Raw genomic sequence first — 14,344 nt, 5'->3', positions numbered from 1 at the left:
GAAAAGGAGAAGGAGAGAGAGAATGAGAGAAAAGGAGAAGGAGAGAGAGATGAGTGAAATGAGAGAAGGAGAGAGGGAGAGAATGAGAGAAAGAATGAGAGAAAAAGGAGAGAGGGAGAGAATGAGAGAAAAGGAGAAGGAGAGAGGGAGAGAATGAGAGAAAAGAAGAAGGAGAGAGGGAGAGAATGATGAAAAGGAGAAGGAGAGAGGGAGAGAATGAGAGAAAAGGAGAAGGAGAGAGGGAGAGAATGAGTGAAAAGGAGAAGGAGAGAGGAGAGAATGGAGAAGAAAAGGGAGAGAGAGAAAAGGAGAATGAGAATGAGAGAAAAGGAGAAGGAGAGAGGAGTGAGAGAAGGAGAGAGAAATGAGGAAATGAAAGGAAGAGAATGAGAGAAAATGGAGAAGGAGAGAGGGAGAAATGAGAGAAAAGGAGAAGAGGAGGGAGAGAATGAGAGAAAAGGAGAAGGAGAGAAGGAGAGAAAGGAGAGAGAAAAGGAGAAAAAGGAGAGAGAATGAGAGAAAGGAGAAGGAGAGAGGGAAAAAAAGAAAAGAGAGAAAATGGGAAGGAGAGGGAGAGAATGAGAGAAAAGGAGAAGGAGAGAGGGAGAGAATGAGAGAAAAAGGAGAAGGAGAGAGAATGAGGAAAAGGAGAAGAGAGAAAAATGGGAGAGAATGAGAGAAAAGGAGAAAAATGGAGGAGAGAGAATGAGTGAAAAGGAGAAGGGGAGAGAGGGAGAGAGAATGAGAGAAAAAAGGAGAAGGAGAGAGAATGAGAAAAGGAGAAGGAGAGGGAGAGAATGAGAGAAAAGGAGAAGGAGAGAGGAGAGAATGAGAGAAAAGGAGAAGGAGAGAGGGAGAGAATGAGAAAAGTAGAAGGAGAGAGAGAAATGAGAAAAGGAGAAGGGAGAGAATGAGAGAAAAGGAGAAGGAGAGAGGGAGAGAATGAGAGAAAAGGAGAAGGAGAGAGGGAGAGAATGAGAGAAAAGGAGAAGGAGAGAGGGAGAGAATGAGAGAAAAGGGGAGAAGGAGAGAGGGAGAGAATGAGAGAAAAGGAGAAGGAGAGAGAGAGAATGGTGAGTGAAAAGGAGAAGGAGAGAGGGAGAGAATGAGAGAAAAGGAGAAGGAGAGAGGGAGAGAATGAGAAGAAAAGAGAGAAGGAGAGAAGAGAGAATGAGAGAAAAAGAGAAGGAGAGAAAAATGGGAAGGAGAGAATGAGTGAAAAGGAGAAGGAGAGAGGAATGAGAGAAAAAAGGAGAAGGAGAGAGGGAGAGAATGAGTGAAAAGGAGAAGGAGAGAGGGAGAGGGTGAGAATGAGAAGAAAAGGAGAAGGGGAGAGAGGAGAGAATGAGAGAAAAGGAAAGAAGGAGAGAGGGAGAGAATGAGTGAAAAGGGAGAAGGAGAGAGGGAGAGAATGGAGAGAGTGAAAACGATGAGGTGAGAGAATGAGAGAAAAGGGAGAAGGGGAGAATGAGTGAAAAGGAGAAGAAGAGAGAGAGAATGAGAGAAAAATGGAGAAGGAGAGAGAGGAAGAGAATGAGAATGAGAGAAAAGGAGAAGGAGAGAGGGAGAGAATGAGAGAAAAGGGGAGAAGGAGAGAGGGAGAGAATGAGAGAAAAGGAGAAGAGAGGTAGAGAATGAGTGAAAAGGAGAAGAGAGAGGAGAGAATGAGGAAAAGGAGAAGGAGAGAGGGAGAGAATGAGAGAAAAGGAGAAGGAGAGAGGGAGAGAATGAGAGAAAAGGAGAAGGAGAGAGGAGAGAATGAGAGAAAAGGAGAAGGAGAGAGGAGAGAATGAGAGAAAAGGAAGGAGAGAGAATGAGTGAAAAGGAGAAGAAGGAGAGAATGAGAGAAAAGAGAAAAGAGAGGAGAGGGAGAGAATGAGTGAAAAGGGAAGGAGAGGGAGAGAATGAGAGAAAAGGGGAAGGAGAGGGTAGAGAATGAGAGAAAAATGGAGAAGAGGGAGAATGAGAGGGAGAGAAGGGAGAGTGAGAGAAAAGGGGAAGGAGAGAGAGAGAATGAGAGAAAAGGGAAGGAGAGAGAATGAGAGAAAAATGAAAAGGAGAATGAAGAAGGAGGAGTGAGAATGAGAGAAAAGGAGAAGGAGAGAGGGAGAGAATGAGAGAAAAGGAAGGGAGAAGGAGAGAATGAGAGAAAAAGAAAGAGAGGGAGAGAAATGGGAGAAGGAGAGAGGGAGAGAATGAGAAAAGGAGAAGGAGAGAAGGGGAGAGAATGAGAGAATGAGGGAAGGAAAAGGAGAAGGAGAGAAGAGTGAGTGAAAAGGAGAAGGAGAGAGGGTGAGAGAATGAGTGAAAAGGAGAAGGAGAGAGGGAGAGAATGAGAGAAAAGGAGAAGGAGAGAGGGAGAGAATGAGTGAAAAGGAGAAGGAGAGAGGGAGAGAATGAGTGAAAAGGAGAAGGAGAGAGGAGAGAATGAGTGAAAAGGAGAAGGAGAGAGGGAGAGAATGAGTGAAAAGGAGAAGAGGGAGAGAATGAGTGAAAAGGAGAAGGAGAGGGAGAGAATGAGAGAAAAGGAGAAGGAGAGAGGGAGAGAATGAGAGAAAAGGAAAGAAGGAGAGAAAATGAGAGAAAGAAGAAAATGAGAGAAAAGGAGAAGGAGAGAGGGAGAGAATGAGAGAAAAGGAGAAGGAGAGAGGGAGAGAATGAGTGAAAAGGAGAAGGAAGAGGGAGAGAATGAGAGAAAAGGAGAAGGAGAGAGGAGAGAATGAGTGAAAAGGAAGGAGAGGGTGAGAAATGAGAGAAAAGGAGAAGGAGAGAAAATGAGAAAAGGAGAAGGAGAGAGAATGAGGCCCTACACCCAAACAAGAAAATGGAGAAAACTGGAGAGAGGGAGAGAATGAGTGAAAAGGAGAAGGAGAGAGGAGAGAATGAGAAAAGGAGAAGGAGAGAGGGTGAATGAGTGAAAAGGAGAAGGAGAGAGGAAGAGAGAATGAGTGAAAAGGAGAAGGAGAGAGGGAGAGAATGAGAGAAAAGGAGAAGGAGAGAGGAGAGAATGAGAGAAAAGGAGAAGGAGAGGTAGAGAATGAGTGAAAAGGAGAAGGAGAGAGGGAGAGAATGAGAGAAAAGAGAAGGAGAGAGGAGAGAATGAGTGAAAAGGAGAAGGAGAGAGGGAGAGAATGAGAGAAAAGGAGAAGGAGAGAGGGAGAGAATGAGAGAAAAGGAGAAGGAGAGAGGAGAGAATGAGAGAAAAGGGGAAGGAGAGAGGTAGAGAAGGAGAGAGAGAAAAGGGGAAGGGCAGATCTCCCGGGAGAGAATGAGTGAAAAGGAGAAGGAGAGAGGGGAAGAATGAGAGAAAAGAGAAGGAGAGAGAATGAGTGAAAAGGAGAGGGAGAGAATGAGAGAAAAGGGAAGGAGAGAGGGAGAGAATGAGTGAAAAGGAAGAAGGGGAGAAAACTGGAGAGAATGAGAGAAAAGGAGAAGGAGAGAGGGAGAGAATGAGAGAAAAGGAAAGGAGAGAGGAGAGAATGAGAGAAAAGGAGAAGGGCTGAGAGGGTGAATGCAAAAAGAAAGAAGAGGGAATGGGAGAAGGAGAGAGGGTGAGAATGAGAGAAAAGAGAAGGAGAGAGGAGAGAGAATGAGTGAAAAGGGGAAGGAGAGAGGGAGAGAATGAGAGAAAAGGGGAAGGAGAGAGGGAGAGAATGAGAGAAAAGGGGGAAGGAGAGAGGGAGAGAATGAGTGAAAAGGAGAAGGAGAGAGGGAGAGAATGAGAGAAAAGGAAGAAGGAGAGAGGAGAAGAGAATGAGTGAAAAGGAGAAGGAGAGAGGGAGAGAATGAGAGAAAAGGAGAAGGAGAGAGGGGAGAGAATGAGTGAAAAGGAGAAGGAGAGAGGGAGAGAATGAGAGAAAAGGAGAAGGAGAGAGGGGAGAGAATGAGAGAAAAGGAGAAAGAGAGGGAGAGAATGAGAGAAAAGGAAAGAGGGAGAGGAAAGAATGAGAAGAAAAAAGAGAAGGAGAGAGGGAGAGAATGAGAGAAAAGGAGAAGGAGAGAGGGAGAGAATGAGTGAAAAGGAGAAGGAGAGAGAATGAGGAAAAGGGAGAAGGAGAGAGGGAGAGAATGAGAGAAAAGGAGAAGGAGAGAGGAGAGAATGAGAGAAAAGGAGAAGGAGAGGGAGAGAATGAGTGAAAAGGAGAAGGAGAGAGAATGAGTGAAAAGGAGAAGGAGAGAGGGGGAGAGAATGAGTGAAAAGGATTGCTAGATCACGGGAAAAGACAATGAGAGAAAAGGAGAAGGAGAGACCAGGTGGCGAATCGAAAAGGAGAAGATGTCTGGCAGACATAGGGAGAGGGATGACGAATGAGTGAAAAGGAGAAGGAGAGAGGGAGAAATGAGTGAAAAGGGGAAGGAGAGAGGGAGAGAATGAGTGACCCGGGGAAGGAGGAGAAGGAGAGAGAGCGCTAAGAATGAGTGAAAAGGAACTAACATCAAGGCGGTGGCTCCTGAGCTCTAGAATGAGACGAAAAGGAGAAGGAGGAGGGAGAGAATGAGCTGGGCTCCCTGAAAAGGAGAAGGAAACCCCTAGAACTCATCCAAAGAACGCTGCAGGGAGTCTGAGTGAAAAGGAGAAGGAGAGAGACGAGAAAAGAGCCTGAAAAGCTCTCTCCACTGGCTTCCAGAATGAGTGAAAAGCATCCGGAGTGTGGAGACCATGGTGCTGCCCTAGGAGCTGTGAGGGGAACGGCATCAGTACCCAGGCTCTGAAGAAAAGGGCGTGATCCTGGGACACCCAAACAAGGGCACTGCGTTCATCCACCTCTGGCCTGCTCGCCTCCCTACCACTGAGGAAGTACAGTTCCCGCACTCAGCCCAGTCAAAACTGTTCGCTGCTCTGGCTCCCCAATGGTGGAACAACTCCCTCACGAAGCCAGGACAGCGGAGTCAATCACCACCTTCCGGAGACACCTGAAACCCCACCTCTTTAAGGAATACCTAGGAAAGGAGAAGAAGAAGGGAGAGAATGATCATCCACCTGGCCTGATAAAGTAATCCCCCCCTTAAAAGATTTAGAGCAGAATTGTAAAGTGGCTGTTCCACTGGATGTCATAAGGTGAATGCACCAATTTGTAAGTCGCTCTGGATAAGAGCGTCTGCTAAATGACTTAAATGTAAATGTAAATGTAAAATGAGAAGAAGAGAGAATGAGTGAAAAGGAGAAGGAGAGAGAATGAGAGAAAAGGAGAAGGAGAGAGAATGAGTGAAAAGGAGAAGGAGAGAGAATGAGTGAAAAGGAGAAGAAGAGAGAATGAGTGAAAAGGAGAAGGAGAGAGGGAGAGAATGAGAGAAAAGGAGAAGGAGAGAGGGAGAGAATGAGTGAAAAGAGAAGGAGAGAGGAGAGAATGAGTGAAAAGGGGAAGGAGAGAGAATGAGTGAAAAGGAGAAGAAGAGAGAATGAGTGAAAAGGAGAAGGAGAGAGGGAGAGAATGAGAGAAAAGGAGAAGGAGAGAGGGAGAGAATGAGTGAAAAGGAGAAGGAGAGAGGGAGAGAATGAGAGAAAAGGGGAAGGAGAGAGGTAGAGAATGAGTGAAAAGGGGAAGGAGAGAGGGAGAGAATGAGTGAAAAGGGGAAGGAGAGAGAATGAGTGAAAAGGAGAAGAAGAGAGAATGAGTGAAAAGGAGAAGGAGAGAGGGAGAGAATGAGAGAAAAGGAGAAGGAGAGAGGGAGAGAATGAGTGAAAAGGAGAAGGAGAGAGGGAGAGAATGAGAGAAAAGGGGAAGGAGAGAGGTAGAGAATGAGTGAAAAGGAGAAGGAGAGAGGGAGAGAATGAGTGAAAAGGGGAAGGAGAGAGGGAGAGAATGAGTGAAAAGGGGAAGGAGAGAGGGAGAGAATGAGAGAAAAGGGGAAGGAGAGAGGGAGAGAATGAGTGAAAAGGAGAAGGAGAGAGGGAGAGAATGAGTGAAAAGGAGAAGGAGAGAGGGAGAGAATGAGTGAAAAGGGGAAGGAGAGAGGGAGAGAATGAGAGAAAAGGGGAAGGAGAGAGGGAGAGAATGAGAGAAAAGGGAAGGAGAGAGGGAGAGAATGAGAGAAAAGGGGAAGGAGAGAGGGAGAGAATGAGAGAAGAGGGAAGGAGAGAGGAAGAGAATGAGAGAAAATGGGAGGAGAGAGGGAGAGAATGAGAGAAAATGGGAAGGAGAGAGAATGAGTGAAAAGGAGAAGGAGAGAGAATGAGTGAAAAGGAGAAGAAGAGAGGGAGAGAATGAGTGAAAAGGAGAAGGAGAGAGAATGAGTGAAAAGGAGAAGGAGAGAGGGAGAGAATGAGAGAAAAGGAGAAGGAGAGAGGGAGAAAATGAGTGAAAAGGAGAAGGAGAGAGGGAGAGAATGAGAGAAAAGGAGAAGGAGAGAAGAGAATGAGTGAAAAGGAGAAGGAGAGAGGGAGAGAATGAGGAAAAGGAGAAGGAGAGGGAGAGAATGAGAGAAAAGGAGAAGGAGAGAGGGAGAGAATGAGAGAAAAGGAGAAAGAGAGAGAATGAGTGAAAAGGAGAAGGAGAGAGAATGAGAAAAGGAGAAGGAGAGAGGGAGAGAATGAGTGAAAAGGAGAATGAGTGAAAAGGAGAAGGAGAGAGGGAGAGAATGAGTGAAAAGGAGAAGAAGAGAGGGAGAGAATGAGAGAAAAGGAGAAGGAGAGAGGGAGAGAATGAGAGAAAAGGAGAAGGAGAGAGAATGAGTGAAAAGGAGAAGGAGAGAGGGAGAGAATGAGAGAAAAGGAGAAAGAGAGAGAATGAGTGAAAAGGAGAAGGAGAGAGGGAGAGAATGAGTGAAAAGGAGAAGAAGAGAGGGAGAGAATGAGAGAAAAGGAGAAGGAGAGAGGGAGAGAATGAGTGAAAAGGAGAAGGAGAGAGGGAGAGAATGAGAGAAAAGGAGAAGGAGAGAGGGAGAGAATGAGTGAAAAGGAGAAGGAGAGAGAATGAGTGAAAAGGAGAAGAGAGAGGGAGAGAATGAGAGAAAAGGAGAAGGAGAGAGGGAGAGAATGAGTGAAAAGGAGAAGGAGAGAGGGAGAGAATGAGTGAAAAGGAGAAGGAGAGAGAATGAGTGAAAAGGAGAAGAAGAGAGGGAGAGAATGAGAGAAAAGGAGAAGGAGAGAGGGAGAGAATGAGTGAAAAGGAGAAGGAGAGAGGGAGAGAATGAGAGAAAAGGAGAAGGAGAGAGGGAGAGAATGAGTGAAAAGGAGAAGGAGAGAGAATGAGTGAAAAGGAGAAGGAGAGAGAATGAGTGAAAAGGAGAAGAAGAGAGGGAGAGAATGAGTGAAAAGGAGAAGGAGAGAGAATGAGTGAAAAGGAGAAGAAGAGAGGGAGAGAATGAGTGAAAAGGAGAAGGAGAGAGGGAGAGAATGAGAGAAAAGGAGAAGGAGAGAGGGAGAGAATGAGTGAAAAGGAGAAGGAGAGAGAATGAGTGAAAAGGAGAAGAAGAGAGGGAGAGAATGAGTGAAAAGGAGAAGGAGAGAGGGAGAGAATGAGTGAAAAGGAGGAGAGAGGGAGAGAATGAGAGAAAAAGAAGGAGAGGGAGAGAATGAGAGAAAAGGAGAAGGAGAGAGGGAGAGAATGAGTGAAAAGGAGGAGAGAGGGAGAGAATGAGTGAAAAGGAGGAGAGAGGGAGAGAATGAGTGAAAAGGAGGAGAGGGAGAGAATGAGAGAAAAAGAAGGAGAGGGAGAGAATGAGAGAAAAGGAGAAGGAGAGAGGGAGAGAATGAGTGAAAAGGAGAACGAGAGAGGGAGAGAATGAGTGAAAAGGAGGAGAGGGAGAGAATGAGAGAAGATGGGAGGAGAGGGAGAGAATGAGAGAAAAGGAGAAGGAGAGAGGGAGAGAATGAGTGAAAAGGAGGAGAGGGAGAGAATGAGAGAAGATGGGAGGAGAGGGAGAGAATGAGAGAAAAGGAGAAGGAGAAAGGGAGAGAATGAGTGAAAAGGAGGAGAGAGAGAGAATGAGAGAAGATGGGAGGAGAGGGAGAGAATGAGTGTAAAGGAGAAGTAGAGAGGGAGAGAATGAGTGTAAAGGAGAAGGAGAGAGGGAGAGAATGAGAGAAAATGGGAGGAGAGAGAGAATGAGAGAAAAAGAGAAGGAGAGAGTGAATGAGAGAAAAAGAGAAGGAGAGAAAGAGAATGAGAGAAAAGGAGAAGGAGAGGGAGAGAATAAGAGAAAAAGAGAAGCTGTAACACGGGGAAGAAGGCATGTGTGTGTCTCTCAGGACGGGGCAGAAGGCATGTGTGTGTCTCTCGGGACGGGGCAGAAGGCATGTGTGTGTCTCTCAGGACGGGGCAGAAGGCATGTGTGTGTCTCTCAGGACGGGGCAGAAGGCATGTGTGTGTCTCTCGGGACGGGGCAGAAGGCATGTGTGTGTCTCTCGGGACGGGGCAGAAGGCATGTGTGTGTCTCTCGGGACGGGGCAGAAGGCATGTGTGTGTCTCTCAGGACGGGGCAGAAGGCATGTGTGTGTCTCTCAGGACGGGGCAGAAGGCATGTGTGTGTCTCTCGGGACGGGGCAGAAGGCATGTGTGTGTCTCTCAGGACGGGGAAGAAGGCATGTGTGTGTCTCTCAGGACGGGGAAGAAGGCATGTGTGTGTCTCTCGGGACGGGGCAGAAGGCATGTGTGTGTCTCTCAGGACGGGGCAGAAGGCATGTGTGTGTCTCTCAGGACGGGGCAGAAGGCATGTGTGTGTCTCTCAGGACGGGGCAGAAGGCATGTGTGTGTCTCTCGGGACGGGGCAGAAGGCATGTGTGTGTCTCTCGGGACGGGGCAGAAGGCATGTGTGTGTGTCTCTGTTCGGAAGGAGAGGCAGTGCGGTGTCGTGATGCAAGGAACGGCACCCCTCTCCCCCTTTTCTCTCCTCTCAATCTGTCCCCTTAGCAAAGGGCAAGGTCACACCCCCATCCCCCCAACCTTCTCATCTCACACTACTGAGCTCATCTCTCTTATGACTGCAGTCCGTCACTATCACCAGAGCTAATGGACTGTCTATACACTAATAATACAGATGACTACATCACTTCTAGTCACAGAATCACTCACACAGTCATACATTCACCAACTCTCTCCTTTCCCACACATGTTTTCTCAGGGCTGGAGATGGACATGGCTGAGCTATCAGCCAATGAACTGGGACTAGATCTTTAAGATTCCTTATGTGTCCTTAGTGCCAGATGGAAGGTAGGAAAGACATGCTTTCTGAAGTCACAGTATGTAGCCACTGGAAGAAGAAAAGAAGACAAAGAAGACAAACAAATACTAACACCACGCACACCAACCTGCCTCCCGCCTGCCCCAGACAGACAGACAGACAAATACTAACACCACGCACACCAACCTGCCTCCCGCCTGCCCCAGACAGACAGACAGACAAATACTAACACCACGCACACCAACCTGCCTCCCGCCTGCCCCAGACAGACAGACAGACAAATACTAACACCACGCACACCAACCTGCCTCCCGCCTGCCCCAGACAGACAGACAGACAGACAGACAAATACTAACACCACGCACACCAACCTGCCTCCCGCCTGCCCCAGACAGACAGACAGACAAATACTAACACACGACAGAGACAGACAGACAGACAAAGACTAACACCACGCACACCAACCTGCCTCCCGCCTGCCCCAGACAGACAGACAGACAAATACTAACACCACGCACACCAACCTGCCTCCCGCCTGCCCCAGACAGACAGACAGACAGACAGACAGACAGACAGACAAAGACAGACAGACAAATACTAACACCACGCACACCAACCTGCCTCCCGCCTGCCCCAGACAGACAGACAGACAAATACTAACACCACGCACACCAACCTGCCTCCCGCCTGCCCCAGACAGACAGACAGACAAACTAACACCACGCACACCACCTAGACAAATACTAACACCACGCACACCAACCTGAGACAGACAGACAGACAAATACTAACACCACGCACACCAACCTGCCTCCCGCCTGCCCCAGACAGACAGACAGACAAATACTAACACCACGCACACCAACCTGCCTCCCGCCTGCCCCAGACAGACAGACAGACAAATACTAACACCACGCACACCAACCTGCCTCCCGCCTGCCCCAGACAGACAGACAAATACTAACACCACGCACACCAACCTGCCTCCCGCCTGCCCCAGACAGACAGACAGACAAATACTAACACCACGCACACCAACCTGCCTCCCGCCTGCCCCAGACAGACAGACAGACAAATACTAACACCACGCACACCAACCAGCCTCCCGCCTGCCCCAGACAGACAGACAGACAAATACTAACACCACGCACACCAACCTGCCTCCCGCCTGCCCCAGACAGACAGACAGACAGACAGACAGACAAATACTAACACCACGCACACCAACCTGCCTCCCGCCTGCCCCAGACAGACAGACAGACAAATACTAACACCACGCACACCAACCAGCCTCCCGCCTGCCCCAGACAGACAGACAGACAAATACTAACACCACGCACACCAACCTGCCTCCCGCCTGCCCCAGACAGACAGACAGACAAATACTAACACCACGCACACCAACCTGCCTCCCGCCTGCCCCAGCCAGCCAGCCAGCCAGCCGGACGGACAGACAGACGGACAGACAGGACAGACAGACAAATACTAACACCACGCACACCAACCTGCCTCCCGCCTGCCCCAGACAGACAGACAGACAAATACTAACACCACGCACACCAACCTGCCTCCCGCCTGCCCCAGCCAGACAGACAGACAAATACTAACACCACGCACACCAACCTGCCTCCCGCCTGCCCCAGACAGACAGACAGACAAATACTAACACCACGCACACCAACCAGCCTCCCGCCTGCCCCAGACAGACAGACAGACAAATACTAACACCACGCACACCAACCAGCCTCCCGCCTGCCCCAGACAGACAGACAGACAAATACTAACACCACGCACACCAACCTTCCTCCCGCCTGCCCCAGACAGACAGACAAATACTAACACCACGCACACCAACCTGCCTCCCGCCTGCCCCAGACAGACAGACAAACAAATACTAACACCACGCACACCAACCTGCCTCCCGCCTGCCCCAGCCGGACGGACAGACGGACAGACAAATACTAACACCACGCACACCAACCTGCCTCCCGCCTGCCCCAGCCAGCCGGACGGACAGACAGGACAGACAAATACTAACACCACGCACACGAACCTGCCGGACCGGACCGGACCAGACAGATACTAACACCACGCACACAAACCTGCCTCCCGCCTGCCACAGACGGACGGACGGACGGACAGACAGACAGACAGACAGACAGACAGACAGACAGACAGACAGACAGACAGACAGACAGACAGACAGACAGACAGACAGACAAAGTGCAGAAGCAGCTCAGTGATGTCATTAGAAAACACAACTAACCCTTCACTATTAACCCTTGTGAGACCTCCTGGGCCCTGCCTCATAACAGCGTCTCAGATTAGAGACTGTCCGCAGGATTGTTTTAGATAATCTCTGTGTGAGATTAGCCTCTCCTGGGGTCAGGAATCACATGGATTTAAATATTTTAGATATGACCCTGTGTGAGATTAGCCTCTCCTGGGGTCAGGAATCACATGGATTTAAATATTTTAGATATGACCCTGTGTGAGATTAGCCTCTCCTGGGGTCAGGAATCACATGGATTTAAATATTTTAGATATGACCCTGTGTGAGATTAGCCTCTCCTGGGGTCAGGAATCACATGGATTTAAATATTTTAGATATTACCCTGTGTGAGATTAGCCTCTCCTGGGGTCAGGAATCACATGGATTTAAATATTTTAGATATTACCCTGTGTGAGATTAGCCTCTCCTGGGGTCAGGAATCACATGGATTTAAATATTTTAGATATGACCCTGTGTGAGATTAGCCTCTCCTGGGGTCAGGAATCACATGGATTTAAATATTTTAGATATGACCCTGTGTGAGATTAGCCTCTCCTGGGGTCAGGAATCACATGGATTTAAATATTTTAGATATGACCCTGTGTGAGATTAGCCTCTCCTGGGGTCAGGAATCACATGGATTTAAATATTTTCGATATTACCCTGTGTGAGATTAGCCTCTCCTGGGGTCAGGAATCACATGGATTTAAATATTTTAGATATGACCCTGTGTGAGATTAGCCTCTCCTGGGGTCAGGAATCACATGGATTTAAATATTTTAGATATGACCCTGTGTGAGATTAGCCTCTCCTGGGGTCAGGAATCACATGGATTTAAATATTTTAGATATGACCCTGTGTGAGATTAGCCTCTCCTGGGGTCAGGAATCACATGGATTTAAATATTTTAGATATGACCCTGTGTGAGATTAGCCTCTCCTGGGGTCAGGAATCACATGGATTTAAATATTTTAGATATGACCCTGTGTGAGATTAGCCTCTCCTGGGGTCAGGAATCACATGGATTTAAATATTTTAGATATGACCCTGTGTGAGATTAGCCTCTCCTGGGGTCAGGAATCACATGGATTTGGCCATTTATTTCCTGCCTATTCCTTTCGGTTGATCTGGCCTCACTGAGATGTCTCACCAGGGTTAATACATGCAGATCATATTAGGAGTTTGGAGAACTCCAACCCCATGATGCACTGGGAGAAGCCGTAGGAGAGATGCAAAGTGAACCGAGGAAGCAGGACGGTTTTTCTGTGTAGTAGCAAGGGGTGAGTAAACGAGTGCAATAGAGAGAGAGAGAGGGCTAATGAGTGAAAGATTAGAAGAGAGAGAAATCAAGAATATGACATAGAGAGGTAGAGAAAACACTAGAGACTTAGTTAGAGAAGGTAGTCAGCAGGCATCGGCAGGCTGTGGTTGGGGTAATGATGGCCAATCATTCAAACAATCAGTCAGTCATGCATCATTCAGCATTCTGATTGGAGGAGAAGGAGGAGGCGGTAGAAAAGACAGCTCATTGTTAATGGGACGCCATGGCGACCGCTCACTCACTGCCTGCTGTGGAGGAGGAAGCAGCAACGGCAGGAGTAGGAAGGGGCGGGGCCCCGGCAGAGTTGGCAGACAGGGAGGAAGAGGAAAGCCCTACGTGGGTGGGGCTAGAGACTGTTTTGGCGTCGTTGTGCTGGCTGACCACTGAGGGCTGGCGTCTCAATGCCCCCGGCACCGGAGCCTGACCCGTCTGGAACGTATAGACCACGTCCATCTGCAAACAACAGCCCACAGCATATTTAGAGAGAGAAGAAAGGAGAGAAAGAAAGAGGGGGGGTTGGGGGTGAGGAGAGAGAGGGTGAGAGGGAACGGAAGAGAGAGAAAGAGGATTTAAAAAAAAAAAAAAGAGAGAGAGAGAGAGAGAGAGAGAGAGAGAGAGAGAGAGAGAGAGAGAGAGAGAGAGAGAGAGAGAGAGAGAGAGAGAGAGAGAGGAGTGGAGAGATAGCAGAAGGAGACCCTGCATGGGCAGAGCAGAAACAATGGCTATGAAAATAGAGAAAATCCCCAAATTGTTAGTTGGAAGGGAAAGAAGGAAAGAGGAAAGGCTGAGTGCACCGGTGGGAACGAGGGAGGGAGCGATGGAGAGAAACACAAAAGAATATAAGTTTTGTGTGAAGTCATCCTCCTCTTCCCAATTATGTCCTGGTTGTGTTTGACTAACCAGCCGTACTCACACATACAACCGCAGCCCACCAGGATTAGACAGGGGGAGGGAAGGGAGTCGTAGTGGGGGAGATAAGGACCCAATTAGCTCACTGCCTCTCTCAGTCACCTTCTTCCTCCCATCCCTCCGTCGTCCCCAGGAGAGAGAGAGAGAATGCTCTACTGATTCTCTTCTCAGCACTTCCTTTATCAGTGTGATAGAGGGAGGAGGGGAGGGAGGAGATGAATGAGAACATTTGGCTGAGGAAGTTGAACGTCAGAATGGGAATACAAATCTGGAGCAAACAAAATAAACGACCTTGGGAGAAACGAATAAGGAGCAGCAATTATGGTGTTGTGTTCCAATGAACGGGTCAAAAAGGTGTCAACATTAAAACATGTTAATTAGTTCTAAATTTACACACAGTGTATGTAAATATACTGATAAAACAATCGAAAAACTACACATACAACAGAGATGCTAAACTCGTCTTATTGAACCCAGCAGATGAAATACCACAAACATAAAGACAAAATGTATATCTATTATTCTGGTCAATCAAATCGAAAGTCTTTCCATCATCAAGCATTAGAGTTAATATATAGTAGTAGAGGGAGATAGGAGAGAGGGATAGAGAAGGAAGTAGAGAGATCAATCAATTCAAGAAGAGAGAAACAGAAAGAAACAGTGAGAGTTGCATATTTCAGTTGAAGAAGAGGGTAGAAGGTTAGTCAGTTACATGGTGC

General features: G+C 47.9%; 1 protein-coding gene and 1 long non-coding RNA gene across 9 annotated transcripts in view; both read right to left on the bottom strand.

Moving 5' to 3' along the window:
* LOC118400501 (plasma membrane calcium-transporting ATPase 1-like) overlaps positions 1-14,344 on the bottom strand; it is a 239,659-nt gene that overhangs the window by 54,075 nt on the left and 171,240 nt on the right. For 2 of the 6 annotated variants that reach the window (XM_052473769.1, XM_052473771.1), the window contains one exon: positions 12,959-13,169. The exons of the other annotated variants lie outside the window; for them this stretch is intronic. In XM_052473769.1, coding sequence (XP_052329729.1) covers positions 12,959-13,169 — 211 coding nt within the window. The remainder of the gene's footprint in view (positions 1-12,958; positions 13,170-14,344) is intronic. 6 annotated transcript variants of the gene reach the window in all.
* LOC127910350 (uncharacterized) lies at positions 7,830-10,697 on the bottom strand. Of its 3 annotated transcripts, none has more exons than XR_008074489.1 (3): positions 10,629-10,697; positions 9,931-10,048; positions 7,830-9,427 (listed from the first exon to the last, which is right to left on the bottom strand). It is a non-coding gene; the product is annotated as an uncharacterized LOC127910350 (long non-coding RNA). The 3 variants fall into 3 exon arrangements; XR_008074488.1 differs by lacking the exon at positions 10,629-10,697 and adding an exon at positions 10,470-10,596; XR_008074487.1 differs by lacking the exon at positions 10,629-10,697 and adding an exon at positions 10,104-10,252.

The sequence above is a fragment of the Oncorhynchus keta genome, chromosome 21 (assembly GCF_023373465.1).
Source record: "Oncorhynchus keta strain PuntledgeMale-10-30-2019 chromosome 21, Oket_V2, whole genome shotgun sequence".
Classification (NCBI taxonomy): Eukaryota; Metazoa; Chordata; class Actinopteri; order Salmoniformes; family Salmonidae; genus Oncorhynchus; species Oncorhynchus keta.
Note: the sequence above shows the minus strand (reverse complement) of the source record. Positions and strands in the feature narration are given on the sequence as shown.